Raw genomic sequence first — 16,210 nt, 5'->3', positions numbered from 1 at the left:
TATCTAAAGCAAGGAAGTTATGGCCATTTTCAGTCTTTTTGTACCTAACTTTTCAAATGACACACTATTGTTATACTTTATAAAGTAGTTGTTGATATATAGAAAATAGCATCTCACTAAACAAAAAATTATTGTATGAAATAAAATCCTGGTTGTTGAACTTTGAGATCTTTACTGTATTATCTTAGGCAAATTATTCACTTGAATAAGCCTTTTTCCTCCTATAAAATGAAAATTTTGACTGGATCTAAGTTACCATCATTCTTTGATGTTGGCTTCTATAAACAAAGAATGTTGGAGATTTTACAGTAGATTTCACAAACCATGATTAGGATAGCAGTGTTGCATATATTCTCTACATTTTAGAAGTGATATTGAAAATCACACAGTTGGAAGTGATTCAGAATGATTAAAGCAAGTCTGTCTATTTCAGCTTGGTGTGTGCAGTCAGCTATACTACTCAGAGTGGAGAAAAGATGTACTTTAGGAAATTCTTCAAATTTCAGGTATTGCATTTAAGTAAGATAAACTATTTAGCCATAAGATGCTGTTGCTTACTTATTTCATATTGTATAAATCCTATCACTCTGCTATGAAATGTAGACATGTTCAAAACTAAGTGAGTAGCTTCCAGGCCTATTCAAAACTGAAAAGAAAATAGGATTAAATTAAGCTAAACAAAAAACAGTAGCATGAGCAATAATTTTATGGGGAAATTTTTGAAATTTTCACCCAAAGTTAGGAGTCCTTGATTGAATATATGTGACAAATGTGGATACTACAAAATGTAGCATAAAGAATATGTTTAACTTTTCTGTTTTAATTTCTAGAAAACCATTTTAAAGTACTGATATTTTTCAGTTCCACTAATGTTTTTGGAGGCCTGGCCATAAAAGGAAAATTAACACAATAGGAAAAATATTTGCCATTATTTTGCTAAAGCATGTCCTGGACAAATATATACATCTTTCCCTATAGAGAGGTGAAATGATGACCAAATTTTAAAGTATGTACTCGGGATTTTTGTTTTCAAGCCTCCTAAGAGCCTTTTTTATTAAGAATTTTAAAGAGTTTTAAAACTTGTTTATAATTAGGCATACATAATTAAATTTTATACCATAAAATTTTTTTGAAGTATTAAAAAAGACAAATTCCCATCTAATTTATGTGCTTTTTCAATCAGGTTCTTAAACCTTTAGATGTGAAAACCAAGTTTTATAATGCAGAGGTAAGTATTGGATTTCTTACTCAAGATTTTTGATATTTAATGAGTTTTTCAATTAAATATCAAAATCATGTTTGTTTTTTAAATCATAGGTTTCCTTTTCCTTTATTTGCTAATCTAACCATGCTTGTGAAAAATGAGTTAACAGTTTTAATCAGTAGGTAAAATAATTAGATATTAAGCCTCATCTAATCAATTATTCCCCTCGTTTAAAGAAATGTTGATGGGCTATCTGCAATAGAATTTGTGCAATTTTCATTGTGAATATTGTTTTATTTCCTCTTAATGAAATGCCTTTCCTATAATTCTTCTTAGTCATTGTTATTTAAAACAGGATTAATACCTACTAACTGTTATTAATAAGAACCTGGCAAACACTTCATTGTTCTGAATACTAAAAAAAAAAACTGAGCATAACCCTACTATAGAGAGTTTTCCTAGGAACTTCCCGTAAACTAACCACAGAGCACTAAAATAGGAGAGTTTGAACTGGGAAGTTAAAAGGCTTTGTTAGGTGTAAGTTAAATCTATTATTCTTGATAGTTGTTTAAAAGGTTCTCTGGAAAAAGTAAGACTGGTCAAGTGGAAAAGAGAACTGCTGTTTGGATGACTTCTGGAAAACTAAAATTGATCAAAAGTGAGGCCAGTATAGTCTACAGAGGTGTGCCTGTATTCAATCACTGGACCCCATTAAATTCATTCTCAATTTTATTATTTGTGCTACTATTCCATTTTGATCTCTAGATCTCAGGAAGTTCCAACTAACAGTGAAAGAAATCTTCACATGATGAATATAATATTGTTGTAACTACTTTGAAGAACCCCTACATTTTGAATTTTAAAATACCCATCTATTAGTTCAAAATGTAACCAAAAAAAAATTTTTGTAATGACTTTTCAAACTAAATTTTTTATATCATCAACAAATATTTACTGATCCACTTGGCATTAGGGATATAATGTGGTGACTATATTTTATGAAATGAAAATCGGAACAAATAATTTGACAAAATATTTGCTTTATAAAGCCTCATTAAAAATATACTTTCTTTTCATAAAATCTAGGACTATTCTGGAAAACTTGGACTCCATAGGGAGGATTTTCAAATCTAGTTATTTATTTAAAAATAAAGATATTAAGTGCCAAAAGGGTGATACATAATAAGGCCCAAGATTTTGTCTGGGCCTTATAAAAAGTATAGGACATAGAGAAGAAGAAGGCGGTTATTTCAGACAAGGAGAATGATATGAGGAAGAACAAGAAGGTGAGAATTGATCTCATATCTTCAGGGAACAGTGAATATATCAGTTTAACTGGAATATATAGTTCAGGAGTAGGGGGTAAAGTTTTGAATACAACTGATGTTATTTATTTAGTTAATTCTTTTTTCTTGCTGAATGTTGGCCCCAGCATTCTTATTATTAATCACATACTATGAAATAATCATATCCTGTAACTATTCAGCCTGATTAAATTAAAATACTCTTTTATTTCTCTATTTCTGTGTGTCTGTCTCTGTGTCTCTGTCTCTATGTCTCTTGTCTGTCTGTCTGTCTCTCTGTCTCTGTCTCTCTGTCTCTCTGTCTCTCTCTCTCTCTCTCTCTCTCTCTCTCTCTTTTCCCTTTCTCTTTTTTGCCCTATACCCCCCATCTTTATCTCCCTTGCCTTTCTTCCCTCCTCTGTCTTCCCCTTCCTCTTTCTCTCCTTCCTGGTAGAGGATTCATATATAGTTAGAATGAAGTGGAAAATGTCTTAAAAGAGTAAATTTGTTATAGAAGTGCAAGAAACAACAATCATCAGTTCAGAACTGAAAGGTACCTCCATTGGTTCCCTTACTTTATAGATGAGTAAGGAGATTTATAGGGTGTGTTTATTTGCATTTTTTTGGGAATGTAATTATTTGACTATGAAAATGTTTTGCAATGATAGCATATTTGGTACTAGGTTTAGTTTAAAAGTGATCACTGAAATTCTTCTTAAGAGTTTGGAAACAGGCTACTCTTGTAGTAGAGTACAATTCTTGTTTAATTTCTTTCCAGGATCTTGGATACATCCTGTAACTATCTGAGATTACTTTTCCTCATCTTTGAATTGAGGAAATTGGATTAGATTATCTCTAAAATAAAGTTTCTGCTCTAACCTTTTAATTCTGTGAACAAAGTATGTTTAGAAATTGATTCTACACATAATTTTAAATCTAGTTTCTTGACAAGTTTTAATTTTGAAATTTTTTAAATAAAAACTTTTTTTTTTTAAACCAGACTTGTGGTTTCATTAGAGTAGGGCCTTGCCAATGGGAAAACTATAACAATTCAGATTGATAGCTTCCCTGTAACTAAGAGAATTGCCTGGGACACTGAAATGTTTGCTAACTTGATCAGGGTAGTCTTGTGTGTCAGAGGTACACCTTGTGCCTTACTTAGTCTTCCTTACTGTGGCCAGGTCACTAATCATTATGCTATGGTGCCTTAAATTCTTGAATATACATATTTCTTTTGAAAGCACTATTTAAATCAGAGGGCAAACAATTCATGGGCTTGTTAATCTTTTTCTTGACGATTGATTTTGACTTTTAGGTATTCAATGGCCAGTCAATAATATCCACACCATAGCCAACATTGACCAGGCATGAATATAGACATGAAATGATGTTAGTTTTGGTGTTGAGAACTATCATGTTACTGCTATGCCAATGTGTGATTTTTCTCCCATGTTTCCCATACCCCCCTGTTCAATGAATTACTTCTCCTACGCTGAAATCGTGGCCCAAAGGTACCTCATTATCCATTTATTTGCCTAAAGCATTGTCTACAGGGTTTTTTTTTTTCCCTTCCTATAATTATATGTTAGCCTGTGTGAATAAATAGCATAAAAAGAAGCCTCAGGAATAGTCTAGTAATAGTCTTTAAAATTATGAAAGAATCATGCACAAAATAGCTATCTCTGTCTCAGCTGAGGGCAGAGAAAGAACAAATGAGGTTAAGCTGTGATATCTTGATGAAATATAGATATGGAAGGAAAAAAATCATTGAATTATGAGAGGTTTTGAAATCAAGGAAGGGCTTTAAAAATCAGTTAGACTTGTCACCTGTCTGAGATGGAATGTAGCCAGATAAATTCCTAAGTAAGATCTCTCCTGTGCTGAAAAGCCTATAATTCCAGAAGATAACAAATCTGAAGGCCTCTGAATTCTTCCCAAAGTATACAATCTAAGTTCAAGTTTTTCTATTAGTTTCCCCCCCCCCCTTCCCATTAGATTACTGTGTCAGTAAAATAGTCTCATTAAATCTGAGGGGGGAAACATTTCAACAAAATTCTATTCCTTTAATACTTGTGCAACATCCCAGTCCCCTATTCAAGTCAGTAAAAGTTACTAAAGTATAAAGTAATAGGATCTGATTCTACTCATAGAAGTAATTTACCATTTAACTTTACTAAGCCTGTACCTTTTCAGAAGGATGATTGTCATGTTTCTTTGTGTGTCTTTCTTTTTACACTCTTGTTTACTAATGCTGTCTTGTTTAGGTACTCAAAAATGCAGTAGTGCATTTTATTTGAAAGTTAGTTGTCCTTTTTCTTTAACATTTAACTCTAATTTTTCTAATGTTTCTTTTTTTATTTTTCCATTAGAGTGACCTCAGTTCTGTGGTAATTTTATTTAATTTATTACAAATTTGTATGCTTTTCTTCCTGTCTACTAATTGAGTCTCTGCCTTTTAACATGTTTATAAAGCATAGTGGAAAAACAAAGTTGGTTGTGAATATTGCTTTATGATCTTATTCATTTAGCTGGGAAAATGTTCTTTCCCAAATTATAATGGTCCTCTTCTATGTTATCTAACACATCAACTCAGATTTTAAATTACCATATTAAACCAATTGTAACTTGAACCATTTGTTTCTCATTTAGCCTTTTTTTTTTTTAGGCATATTATTTATTAATTTTTTCAATCAGGGGATTTTAATTACCTTCATTTAAACCGTCCACCTGAACTGTGAACAAGATGGAGAGTAATTAACTGTTTGAATGCAAATACATAATTATTTAAGTTTTAAATTGGAGTAGATGAAATTGGATCTTTTTAACAATATTAGAATCAAGAATATATTTTCTAGTTAGCTATTTAAAATTTGCAGCATTTGTGTCATGTTTGCTGCAGTTCATATATCTTTTGTGTCTTTCTGTACTTAATGCAAATACCAATTGGCTTAGCATTAAATATCACTTTAGTTTTTTTTTTGTTTGTTTTTTGTTTTTTTCATTGTAAATTGTTTTATGTTTCTTTTTCGAACTAATTTGGTTTTCCATTATGCTGCTTATATTTCTTTTCTTGTCCCACTTAGCTCTTCCTAAATTTATGCTGACAATTTATGCCTTTGAAAATAACTTGAAGTTTGGGTCCATGGTGATTTTTAAAGCAATGGATTGATGGGATATAATATTTACCTACCTTTTGGGGAAGTGCTAACAGAATGAAACCATGAAATAATGTCATTTATAATTACCATAGCACATTGCTATTCTTTTTTAGAAAAAAAAAAATAGCAATGTACTACAGAACTTTTGTTCTTAGTAAATATTTATAAATTTTAATAATTAGCTTGTAGCTCTGTAGTTATATTTTTCCAGGTTGATTTCAGTTTGTATTGCCTTTTATGTTACATATGCCCACAAAGTGCCAAGTTCACCTATATCATGATTTTTAAATTTTGCTTCATGCCAAATCTTCAAACCTGTCAGCAAGGTTAAATTACCTGTTCCTGGTTTTTAAAGTTCAAAAATTCTCCACCCCACCCCCACAAAAATATATACTCCCCCTATCTGGCTCTTTTCACATTTCATAATGTTAACTACCCACATATATTATTAGAAAATAATCTTAGAAATTAATAGATTGAGCACTCATAGAATGTAAGAAAGTACCTGGTTAAATCAAATAAGCTGATAGTCTCTATGGTGAAGGAGCTTAAATATATTGCACAGTCATAGTAATATATATAGAGTAAGTGATCACTCTCTGATGTCAACATGACACTTGAAAATGAGATTAGTGTGATATACTATTAATAGAGATTCTATTATTTTTCACTATCTTATCACTTTAGAAAAATTAAGATTCTAAAGGAATGTTCATACATATCAAAAGTATAACTCTGATTAACTTAGAAACCCTGAATTCTTAGCTTATTGAGAAATTAGGCTGTTCTAATGAAATTCTGATTAATTTTAGAATTTCAAGTGTAAAATATATTACAGCTATTCCCCTATCCATTGTTTGACCAGATATCAGTTGACTAACACTTTTGCTCCTGATAATTATATTGGGATAAAGATTTCTTTTCTCGCATTAATTACAGTAACTTTGATTTGCAGGCATGAACTAATCACATTTGTGGTTAATTTTTTCAAATAATTAAGATACTGCAAATTTATAAAATACCTTTGTGTTTTGGTGGCCATTTTCTCATTTCTTTAGACAGATGAAGTTTTTCTTGAAGCTCAAATTCAAAATATTACAACCTCACCTATGTTTATGGAGAAGGTTTCATTGGAGCCATCTATGATGTACAATGTAGTAGAACTAAATACTGTGAAACAAGTTGGTGAAGGGTGAGTACAAATAAAGTTTCAGATAGTCTTAGCTTTGAAGTGTATCTGTCTATGCTAACATTTACTAAATTCATTATTTTCATCTTTTTTTAACTTTAATTTTAGAGCCATTATTATATGATTCTTATACCTAAAGTACAAAATTATGGGACAATAATGCAGCATTTTTTATTTTTCAAAGTACTTAAATATGTATGTTTAGTAGATCCATAAATATGTAATTAATACATTTTGTATACTTGTATAATACATAAATATATTTTATTAATTTTTGTAGTCCATTAAATATATAATTTTTATCAGTACTTAATCATTAATATTGTAAATGTATATGATTAATAGGGTAGTTATTAATCCTGTTTTAAAGATAATGAAACATATTTGGATTGACTAGAACTTACTGAGAGGCAGATCATTAGGATCATAAGTATTAGAGCCATTAATGACCTTAGAAATCTTGTCATCCAATCCCCTCATTTTATAGATGTGAAAACAGAGGCCTTGAGAGGCCATAGGATCACAGTTCTAGAGCCAGAAAAAGGACCTTAAGAGTCGTTGGAAGTTTTCTGCTGCTTACTCACCCCACAAGCACACACACAAGTTATGCACCAGATTTTGAATATTTGATAAAGATTATGGTATTTAGGGTAAAGGAAATGAGCAAAGACAGAAGCTGGAATGGGCAGTGTTTATGTCCAGGATTTTTTGGAGAGAAGAGTTTATTTGTAGTAAGATGAAAACATATTTAAAGCAGATAGGAGAAATATTTAAAAGGTTAGATCATGAGGACATGAGTATCAAATGGATTTTCTTGAGATTGAAAAGGATGCACAAGTGCAGGTTCAGGCAGAGTAGATAACATTTGTGAAAAGCTAATCTCTCCCCTTTGAAAGCCCTACATAGAGAAAGAAAGAAAGAATGAAGAAAGGAGAATCTATTAAAAGGTAATAGAGGAAAGAACAAAATCTGCAACTTTCCTGAAGGATGAGAACCATCACTGTGGCCCTATCATGAGAATGATCCATTCCTTTCACTTGGTCCACTGACTCAAATTTCCCCCTCTCAATTCTAACCTGATACAGGAGGAAAAAAAATATTTTGTCCAACTGGGGCTAAGGGTGGAGAAGTAATACAATATTTGTTCTCATCCTTCCCAAAAACTGCCTGCTTGAATACCCTGTATATGACTAATAAAGAAAGGGAAAATGTTCTCAATGGGTGGTTTTCCATAGCGTTTCATAATTCACAGACCTATAAAAATAGAGGCTGAATTTTTTCTGAGTAATTATTGTTAGACCTGTACCACATGCCACAAACAATGAGAATGTGGTTGATATGTCAGAGATGAGTAAGGAAATTTAATTGGAATGAGTTTGTGGTACAAAACAAGATATATTTAAGATAAGAGGGAGAGAGTACTGGATAAGATTAATAAACAGTGGTTTGTTACGTCTCGTACCTTTATTACCTTTCTAAATATTTTTATATGCATTTTCTCATTTGATCTTCTGAACAATCCATGAAGCAAAAATGTCAGCAATTATTATGATTTTACAGGAAACTGGAGCTCAGTGAGGTTGAACAGCCTACTTACTACTCACTCCACAGGCCTACTAATTAATTAGCACAGCCAGAACAAGAACCCAGATCTTCCACAACAGTGTTCCCTATGGAACGTTGCGTATATTTATAAGGTATTAGATTAGGAACTAAGAAAATAATTTCTAGTGGGCTTTAAATTGGTCCTGCTGTTCCAAAAAGTAGTTAAAATTATACTAAGAAAGCAAATAAAATGTCCATTGTGTTTTAAACTAGAGATACCGTTACAGGGCATATTAGTCCAAGTATGAATGAGAATATCAGTAGCAGAAAATTTTGTGGTAGCTAATGATTTAAAACTAAGATGAATGCCTATCAAGTTGGGAAATGGTTGAACATGAAATTGTACATTAATGTTACTGTGCATAAGAAACAATATAAAGCAAGGAAAAAAGAAAAGCAGTGGAAACTTAAAAAGTAGAGTAAGCAAAATCAGAGGGGAAAGTATATGTACAGTAGCTACAGTAATACCAAATGAAAAATTTAAAATAAGCCAAATAATATGCAAATAAAATGACTCTGGTTATTACCATGGGAGAGCAACATTGCTTATATTACTGCGTATGCTGCATTTCATTTTTTTTCTTAAAAGGAATGGTATACTTTTTAAGAGAATGGGGAAGAGTTATTCAGAAATGAAAATGATATAAAAACAAAATTTATCAACATTAAATTTATCACAATTATTCTTTTATCATCAGATTGGACCTTTTATCATTAGACTGGATGGTTACTTAATCCAGTCTTATATAAGTCATATAAAATCCCCTCTATAATATTGCTAAAAAATTGTTTATCAAGCTTCTGCTTGAATACCTCAAGTTATAGAAGTGTGTAATTTCTTACAAGGCAGCCCACTTAATTGTTTTAAAAAAAAAAATTTATATTGAAATGAAATTGGACTAAAATGTTAATTGCCACCTATTGCTCCTAGTTCTTCTTTCTAAAACTTTGTAAAAGCTAGACCTTATTGATGAATATTCATCAGGAAGTTGAAGATAGCCTGACAGTCTTGCTGTCTCCTATACCCGAAGTATTTACCAAAGAAAGTAGATAACCCTTCAGGTATTTTAAGTCAGTGATTCTGTATTGTGCCTGTTAAATAATCCATGTATCATGTAATTTGAAGCTGTAGCTTCAATCTGGCTTGAGGTGGAAGGCATTCATTTTTTAAAAGATACTAAAGATTCTTGTCCATTGTGTTCCTCTTTCAGTGTGTCCACTTTTGGCTCACGGACATATTTGCAACCAATGGATACCCGGCAGTATTTATACTGTCTGAAGCCCAAGCCTGAATTTGCAGAAAAAGCTGGAATCATTAAAGGAGTAACAGTAATCGGAAAAATTAGATATAGTGTGGAAAACAAACTTGGGTGAGAGAGGAAGACTGCAGACCAGCCAACTGCAAAGAATGGTGAGAACTTCTTTTTAAATGTCAAACTTTCCTTTTGTTAAATAAATTGTCCTATTTATATTTATCATTAAATAAGAGAACAGTATCACTATAGAGGATACATGCAAAAGACTATCTTACAGCTCTTTTAGAAATTAATTCATTATTTACAAAGCAAATAAGTTAAAGCAGGCTTGAGTTCTTATATTTAAAAAAATGTGGAAATGATTGTTTTTCTATTTTCTGTGGCTCCTGCTTCAAAGATAAGGACCACCATCCAGGTCTCTGTTCCCTTCAGACTATTAAAAGACTGCCTGATAGAAAAATTTCCTTGTTTTAAACTGCCAGAGTAAAATAGTCACTCTCCGTACTGGAATAGTCATTTCAGAAGGAAAGATACACATTATTAAATCAGCTCCTTTTTCCCCCCCAAGAAGAAATAATTTGCTGAGCCAGTCAGACAACTAGAAAATTGATTTTATGCCTCCCTTCTTCAGAGAATTGGGAGAATATGGGTACGAAATATTGCACATATAGTCACATTTTGTTGATAAAATTGCTTTTTTTCTTTTCTTTTTTTTTTTTTTTTTTTTTCCAAAAAAAACCTGGATTACAAGGCATGATTGGACTATAGAGGAAGGGGTAAAGAGATATTTGAAGATAAAAGTAATATAAAGACAAAATAAACCAATAAAAATGTAAAAATGAATGATATAATTTAAAAATTGAGTTGATTGGCATTAGCTGTCGCTTCATCTTCTTTTATTCCACAATATTTCACGTCACTACTTTAATCTTGATGCTTCCATAGTCACTACTAAAATATCTGTGAAAAACCATGGTTTCCCCTCTCACTTGTTTGAAAGTGACAGATATAGTGGTTTCTTCTTCCTGGTATGTTTATTGAGCCCATGGAAACCATAATACTTCTGGGAGCCTTCCTAAAACTCAGTATCATCTTCACTTTGAGCCCACATCAAACCCATTTGCCAAGTTCTTCTTGTTTGGCCAAAGGACAATTACAGCAAAAACAAGTAACTTCCGGGCCCTTTTTCTCATTATTAAGGTAGCAATGTCACAAAGCATAGAGATGAGGAATCATAGAAGAGGAATGAATTAAATAAACATTTAGAACTTCTATCTAACAGAATGTCATTCTGAGAGATATAAATACTGTATAACCTTGGCCATATCCTTTTTTTCCTTGGTACTTTGATTGTGATGAACTAACAATATTCTTTATTAAATAAAATTCTGAATATTTTTTTCCTTTTCCCGCAGGCCCCAGGTTATGGTGATGTTAGGTTGTCTTTGGAAGCAATCCCAGATACCGTAAATCTTGAAGAACCTTTTCATATTACTTGTAAAATAACAAACTGCAGGTAATGTCCATGTTACGGCTTTTTGCTCCTCAGAATATGTTTTTTATTTGGAAAATGTCTCTGTCCCCTTAAGTATAGTTTTGGCAGATATCCTCTGTTTTATTGAATAATGTTGAATTTTATTAACTTGGGCAACTGAGAACATGATATTCTCTCAAGTAAAGAGCCAACATACCTAAAAAATACAATAGTAAAGCAATGAGATGCTGCACTTCAAACTCATTTGCATTACCTTACATTTTACATATCATTATCCATCCTCTGTATCCTGAAAGTTAAAAACTGGAGTGCCTTGGTTTCTTCAACTATAAAATGGAATTGACAGTAATAGCAATTACCTCACAGGATGAAATAAGTTATTTGTAAAGCTAAATACAGTGCTTGGCAAGGAGTATGTGTTTAATAAATGCTTGTTTCCTCCTTTTTTTTCCTTCCCATAAGGCAAAGGGGAAGGAAAAAATGAGGATGGATGTGAAAATATTTTGAAAAGCTTCAGTGCTAAAGTATTTCAGGGTGACAGTATTTGTTGTTAATTCTGTGAAGATAGTTGGGTAATTGTTCATCAGTGAATGACATTCCTAACATTCAGAAACAAACATCCCAAAACCTTCTCATCCCCAATCTGGGGGTTTTATAGCACTTTAAAAAGTATATCTCAGACAATGGAGAAACTATGAAAGTCAATAGTTTAACTTTCTTTCAGAGTTACTATCTTAACTGAAGGTGATTCAGTAATAAATTTATCTAATGTATTAGGATATTATGCCCAACTAGGTCATGAAAATTGAGTTTTAAACAACTATTATTTATTTTAAAAAAACACATAATAAAGCCATTTAGATTGAAACTTTAATGCAATATTGCAAGCAGTAGGATTTTTAGATGGAATATTATTAATAATGATCAAATCTGAACATGATCCTATGATCCTTCATTTCTGGGCAGATCCTTTCATGTATCTTCACGTCTGTGAGCCCTATCACTACAAATCATAGTCAAAGAATTGGATTAAACATCAAAATGGCTTTTGGAACAGAACCAGATTACCCTTTTTATTTCTTACAAAGACAATTTAATAGAAACAGAAGAGCTAGAAAGCAGCAGGATTAGGCAAGAATTCTGAATGCCTTCCAGAGCAAGAACAATACTTTGAACAAGAGACAACTAGCACCAGGGGTTCAGTGCTGGAATTAAAAACCAGAAAGTCCAACATCCAGACAGACAGATTGCTTTAAATGCCATTTTAAATCGTGGAATCAAGAAAAAGTGAAGATAATGGCAACTTGTATCTCGGGGATAAAGGAGGAAAAGAGACATGAAGGGTAGAGGAGAGAATTCAAAGTTGTCCTTTTACAAAGTCATTCCATTTACAAACTAGTGTGTGAGCATAGAATGTAAAACTTCATATGAAACCAGGCAACAATACTTAGTCATATCCAATAAATTGCTATTTGCTTCTGTGATTTGTTTTCCTTTGTGTTTCTGGGAAGGAATTTTATTAAACAAAATTAACAGGAGCACTAATTGAAACTGAAGAAATATGCTACTGTGAGCTTTTCTGAAAAGAACTAGATTTATTCCTGCTTTTTCTGATCTCTCTAGCAGTGAAAGGACCATGGACCTGGTTTTGGAAATGTGCAATACAAATTCTATCCACTGGTGTGGAGTTTCAGGAAGGCAGCTTGGAAAACTGAACCCCAGTTCATCTCTTTATCTTGCCCTCACACTGCTTTCTTCTGTACAGGGACTACAGGTATGTGACTTTTTTTCTTTTTAGTAATGTTCAACTTTGTAGGCATAACATTCACCTTCAAATCGTAATCTAAACTTTTGCGTGCCATTTATATCAAGTTTTATTCATAATAATTCAGCCTTCTATATGCTTAACCAATTAATGAAAACTGCTATCTTTCTTTTTTTTTTTTTTTTTCCTCCCATCAGAGTGTCTCTGGCTTACGATTAACAGACACATTCTTGAAGAGAACATATGAATATGATGATATTGCCCAAGTCTGTGTGGTGTCATCAACCATTGAAGTAGAAGGCTAAAGATTTAAGTCTTTTATCTTTTTGATTTATATGGCATTTCTTTATACAACCTTTTTCTATTCGTTTTGTTTATAATCTGGATGTTAAACATCAAATCTGATGTTTAACCATCAGGTTGTATTAAGAATGTAAGCACATCACAAGCAATTTTATTATTATTTAAATTTCTTCCTTGAAATAATTGTAAGATTTTAGATATTCTATGTTATATTTTAAAGGGAGCTCTCTCCTAAGTTTATCTTCTTTAAGATAATAAATTAAAATTCTACACATCTATATTTTCTGTAGTATTACCTCATTTGAACTCTGTGGGTAGTCACCAAAGTCCCTTCCTTTGTCAGGTTAGCACTTGAAAATGATGGGGCCTCACTAACAATGCAGCTGTCATTCTTCATTCAACTCTAGGTGGCAACCTAGATAATAGAATGCTTTTACTTAGAAGGTTTCTGGAATTCTATCTATTGTAGCTTGTACAAAGAATGCATAACTGTCCTATTTAGCCTGCTTCTCCCTCTCTCCATCCCCACTCTCACCCTCATCCCCCTCAGCTTTTCAGAATAGACAATTCTGAAAGACAATGTTAAGAATAACTGAGGCCAGTCTCCCTCATTTAATCTGTGATATTTACCACCTAGATGTCCAAGTGCTTGTCCAGTAGGCTTAGAATTTATTGAGAATGTCAAAGTGCATCATGTTTAAAACACATGAAGCTTCCTTTTTTTCCTCTTTATATTAACATTTTTATATTTGCCATAGCAACATGGTAAGAATTGGTCAAGTTCCAACAGTTATTCCTCCCACAATTGGGCCATGTTATAACTATGATAACTCATCTTATTACTAAATAAGGAATGTAATGGAATTTTCCTGCCTCTCAAAGCCAGGAAATGATTTGCTGCAACCTAAAATCTACCCCTCTTGCTGTGATGATTTCAATGTTCTGATGTTGATATCTTTTGTGTTTGAAGCTTAAGTGCTTCTTGTATTTATTTTCTCAAGATAAATTGCCCCTTCATTACATTTTATCACCAAATTTGCTTATCACTATCATGCCGCCAAAGAAAATGCTGAATATATAGTGATATGAAGCTTTCTGTGAAATAATAATAATCATTTGAATTGTGTCAGCATAATAAAAGCTCATAAACCATTATGTAAAAATAATACTTATTTGGCAAGCTGAAAATAATTAAAAACTTAGACTATACATGCAATTTAAGTGTGACTTAAATAATTTAAAAACATCCATTTATTTTAAATGCATAAGTATTTATTAATTACCATGACAAACTGTTGTTGGCCTAAAATGAAAGTGATTTTAGAACATGGTTTGCCACTTTATTTGGAATAATCTGTATGAAATGTCCTCGGTGTAAAATAAAGTGCAATTAGTTAAAATTATAAAGTGTCTTTTTCTTTTTCCTCCTCAGTGATTAAAGATGCATTAAATAACAGCAAAATCATGTAGCCAGTATAATTGGCAATTAGTTTTTCATCATACATTTACTCATGGAGGACCCTTCTATTTTTCCCAGATTCAAATGGAAAAGCATTTAATGTGTGGTGGTCACTTGGGAGTTGCTACATTGTTTGGTTTCACGATTATGAAGCCTCTTCTGTTAATATACAAGTAATTGGACCCTTGCACAGTTTATACTTTCACTTGTAATGTAACCCTGTAACATTAGATAATGCCATTAGTTAGAAAAGACAAATACTTGTATTACACATTGTAAAATATAAGTATGAAATTAATTCTTTGCTGCATGGTACATGGAGTAAATATTGCCACCTAAGCACAAGTCAAGGATTACATATACAACGCCTAAATATAACCATAACAGCAGAAATCTACTTAGTGAAGTTGAGAAACTTTTTATGAGTCTTTTACATCTGTAGAGGAAATTAAACCCGAGACTCCTGAAAATCCCTACATCAGTGATATCACAATTCTGGACACACACCCCTGTCTTGCCTTACTTTAAAAAAAAAAAAAAATTAACTGTAAATTGAATAAATAATATAAATTGATCAGAACTGGTTCCCAAAACTGGGATTATTTTTGCAACCCTGAGCAGAAGAAAAGGCTACAAAAATTTCACCCTGTAAATCAACAATAGAGGTTCTTCAATGTGAGTAAAGATGATAAAATATCCAGCCTCTTAACTTAATGAGACAGACAGGAAATTCTTTTGTGCAGTCAAATGTCCAGATAAATCATAAATCCTGAGGAGCAGACAAGAACAAAGATTATATGATTTATATACCAAAATTGGCTGTGTTTGAGAAGATGAAAAATCTCAGGAAAGAGATCTTTTGAAGTCAAGGAAAGTTAAAAGCAGGAAGTAGAAATAGTGTCATCAGCCAAATGCCCTTGCACTCCCCATAAAACAAAGGTGATAGGTGGAAACCATTTTAACATAGAACAGCATATTTTGACCACAGACACCAGAGAATAAAGAAATTAGGTTTTCAAAATATTTTTAATGTGCTTGAAGAGTACCTACACCCATAAATCTAATGTCAACAGCTGATATTTGCAAGGATGATTAGTTATTCATTAAAATCAAATTGACTTCTGGCAAGAGGCCAGAGTTGAGCTACAAGGGTATCTTGAAGGCTAATAAGGTTTCATGTGAGTTAATTGGGAGCAAACCTGTAGTGCAGAGTCTGGCTTTGAGCTCATAAGATGTATTGGTCTGGGTAAAATACTTGAGGCCGTTGAGTAATAGCCAAGCTCTTCTTTCAGTGTCTCACATACAAATACATTAGGGCTCATTATGGCAACTTTAGTCATTCTGTCCTTTCCTTTTCCACTATCATCTTCCCTGCCAGATAGGACTATGGCTTTATACTTACTCCCCCTGCTTCATGAAGCCTAACTCTTAAAATATTTTGTTTAACTGCAGAAGAAACTTTGACAGCCATAATATAAGGAAAATCTGGTCCG

The 16,210-nt window shown here is 32.3% G+C and overlaps 1 protein-coding gene across 1 annotated transcript in view; it reads left to right on the top strand.

The window, feature by feature from the left end:
- Nucleotides 1–14,659, top strand: part of TRAPPC13 (trafficking protein particle complex subunit 13) — a 36,937-nt gene extending 22,278 nt beyond the window's left edge. Inside the window, 9 exon segments of the mRNA XM_074282397.1 lie at nt 434–506; nt 1,184–1,228; nt 4,857–4,874; nt 6,704–6,837; nt 9,651–9,777; nt 9,779–9,850; nt 11,111–11,211; nt 12,814–12,964; nt 13,153–14,659. Of these exon segments, the coding sequence (XP_074138498.1) occupies nt 434–506; nt 1,184–1,228; nt 4,857–4,874; nt 6,704–6,837; nt 9,651–9,777; nt 9,779–9,850; nt 11,111–11,211; nt 12,814–12,964; nt 13,153–13,260 (829 nt within the window). The 3' untranslated portion in view covers nt 13,261–14,659.
- The last annotated feature ends 1,551 nt before the right edge of the window (nt 14,660–16,210 follow it).

The sequence above is a fragment of the Sminthopsis crassicaudata genome, chromosome 1, assembly GCF_048593235.1.
Source record: "Sminthopsis crassicaudata isolate SCR6 chromosome 1, ASM4859323v1, whole genome shotgun sequence".
Taxonomy (NCBI): domain Eukaryota; kingdom Metazoa; phylum Chordata; class Mammalia; order Dasyuromorphia; family Dasyuridae; genus Sminthopsis; species Sminthopsis crassicaudata.
Note: the sequence above shows the minus strand (reverse complement) of the source record. Positions and strands in the feature narration are given on the sequence as shown.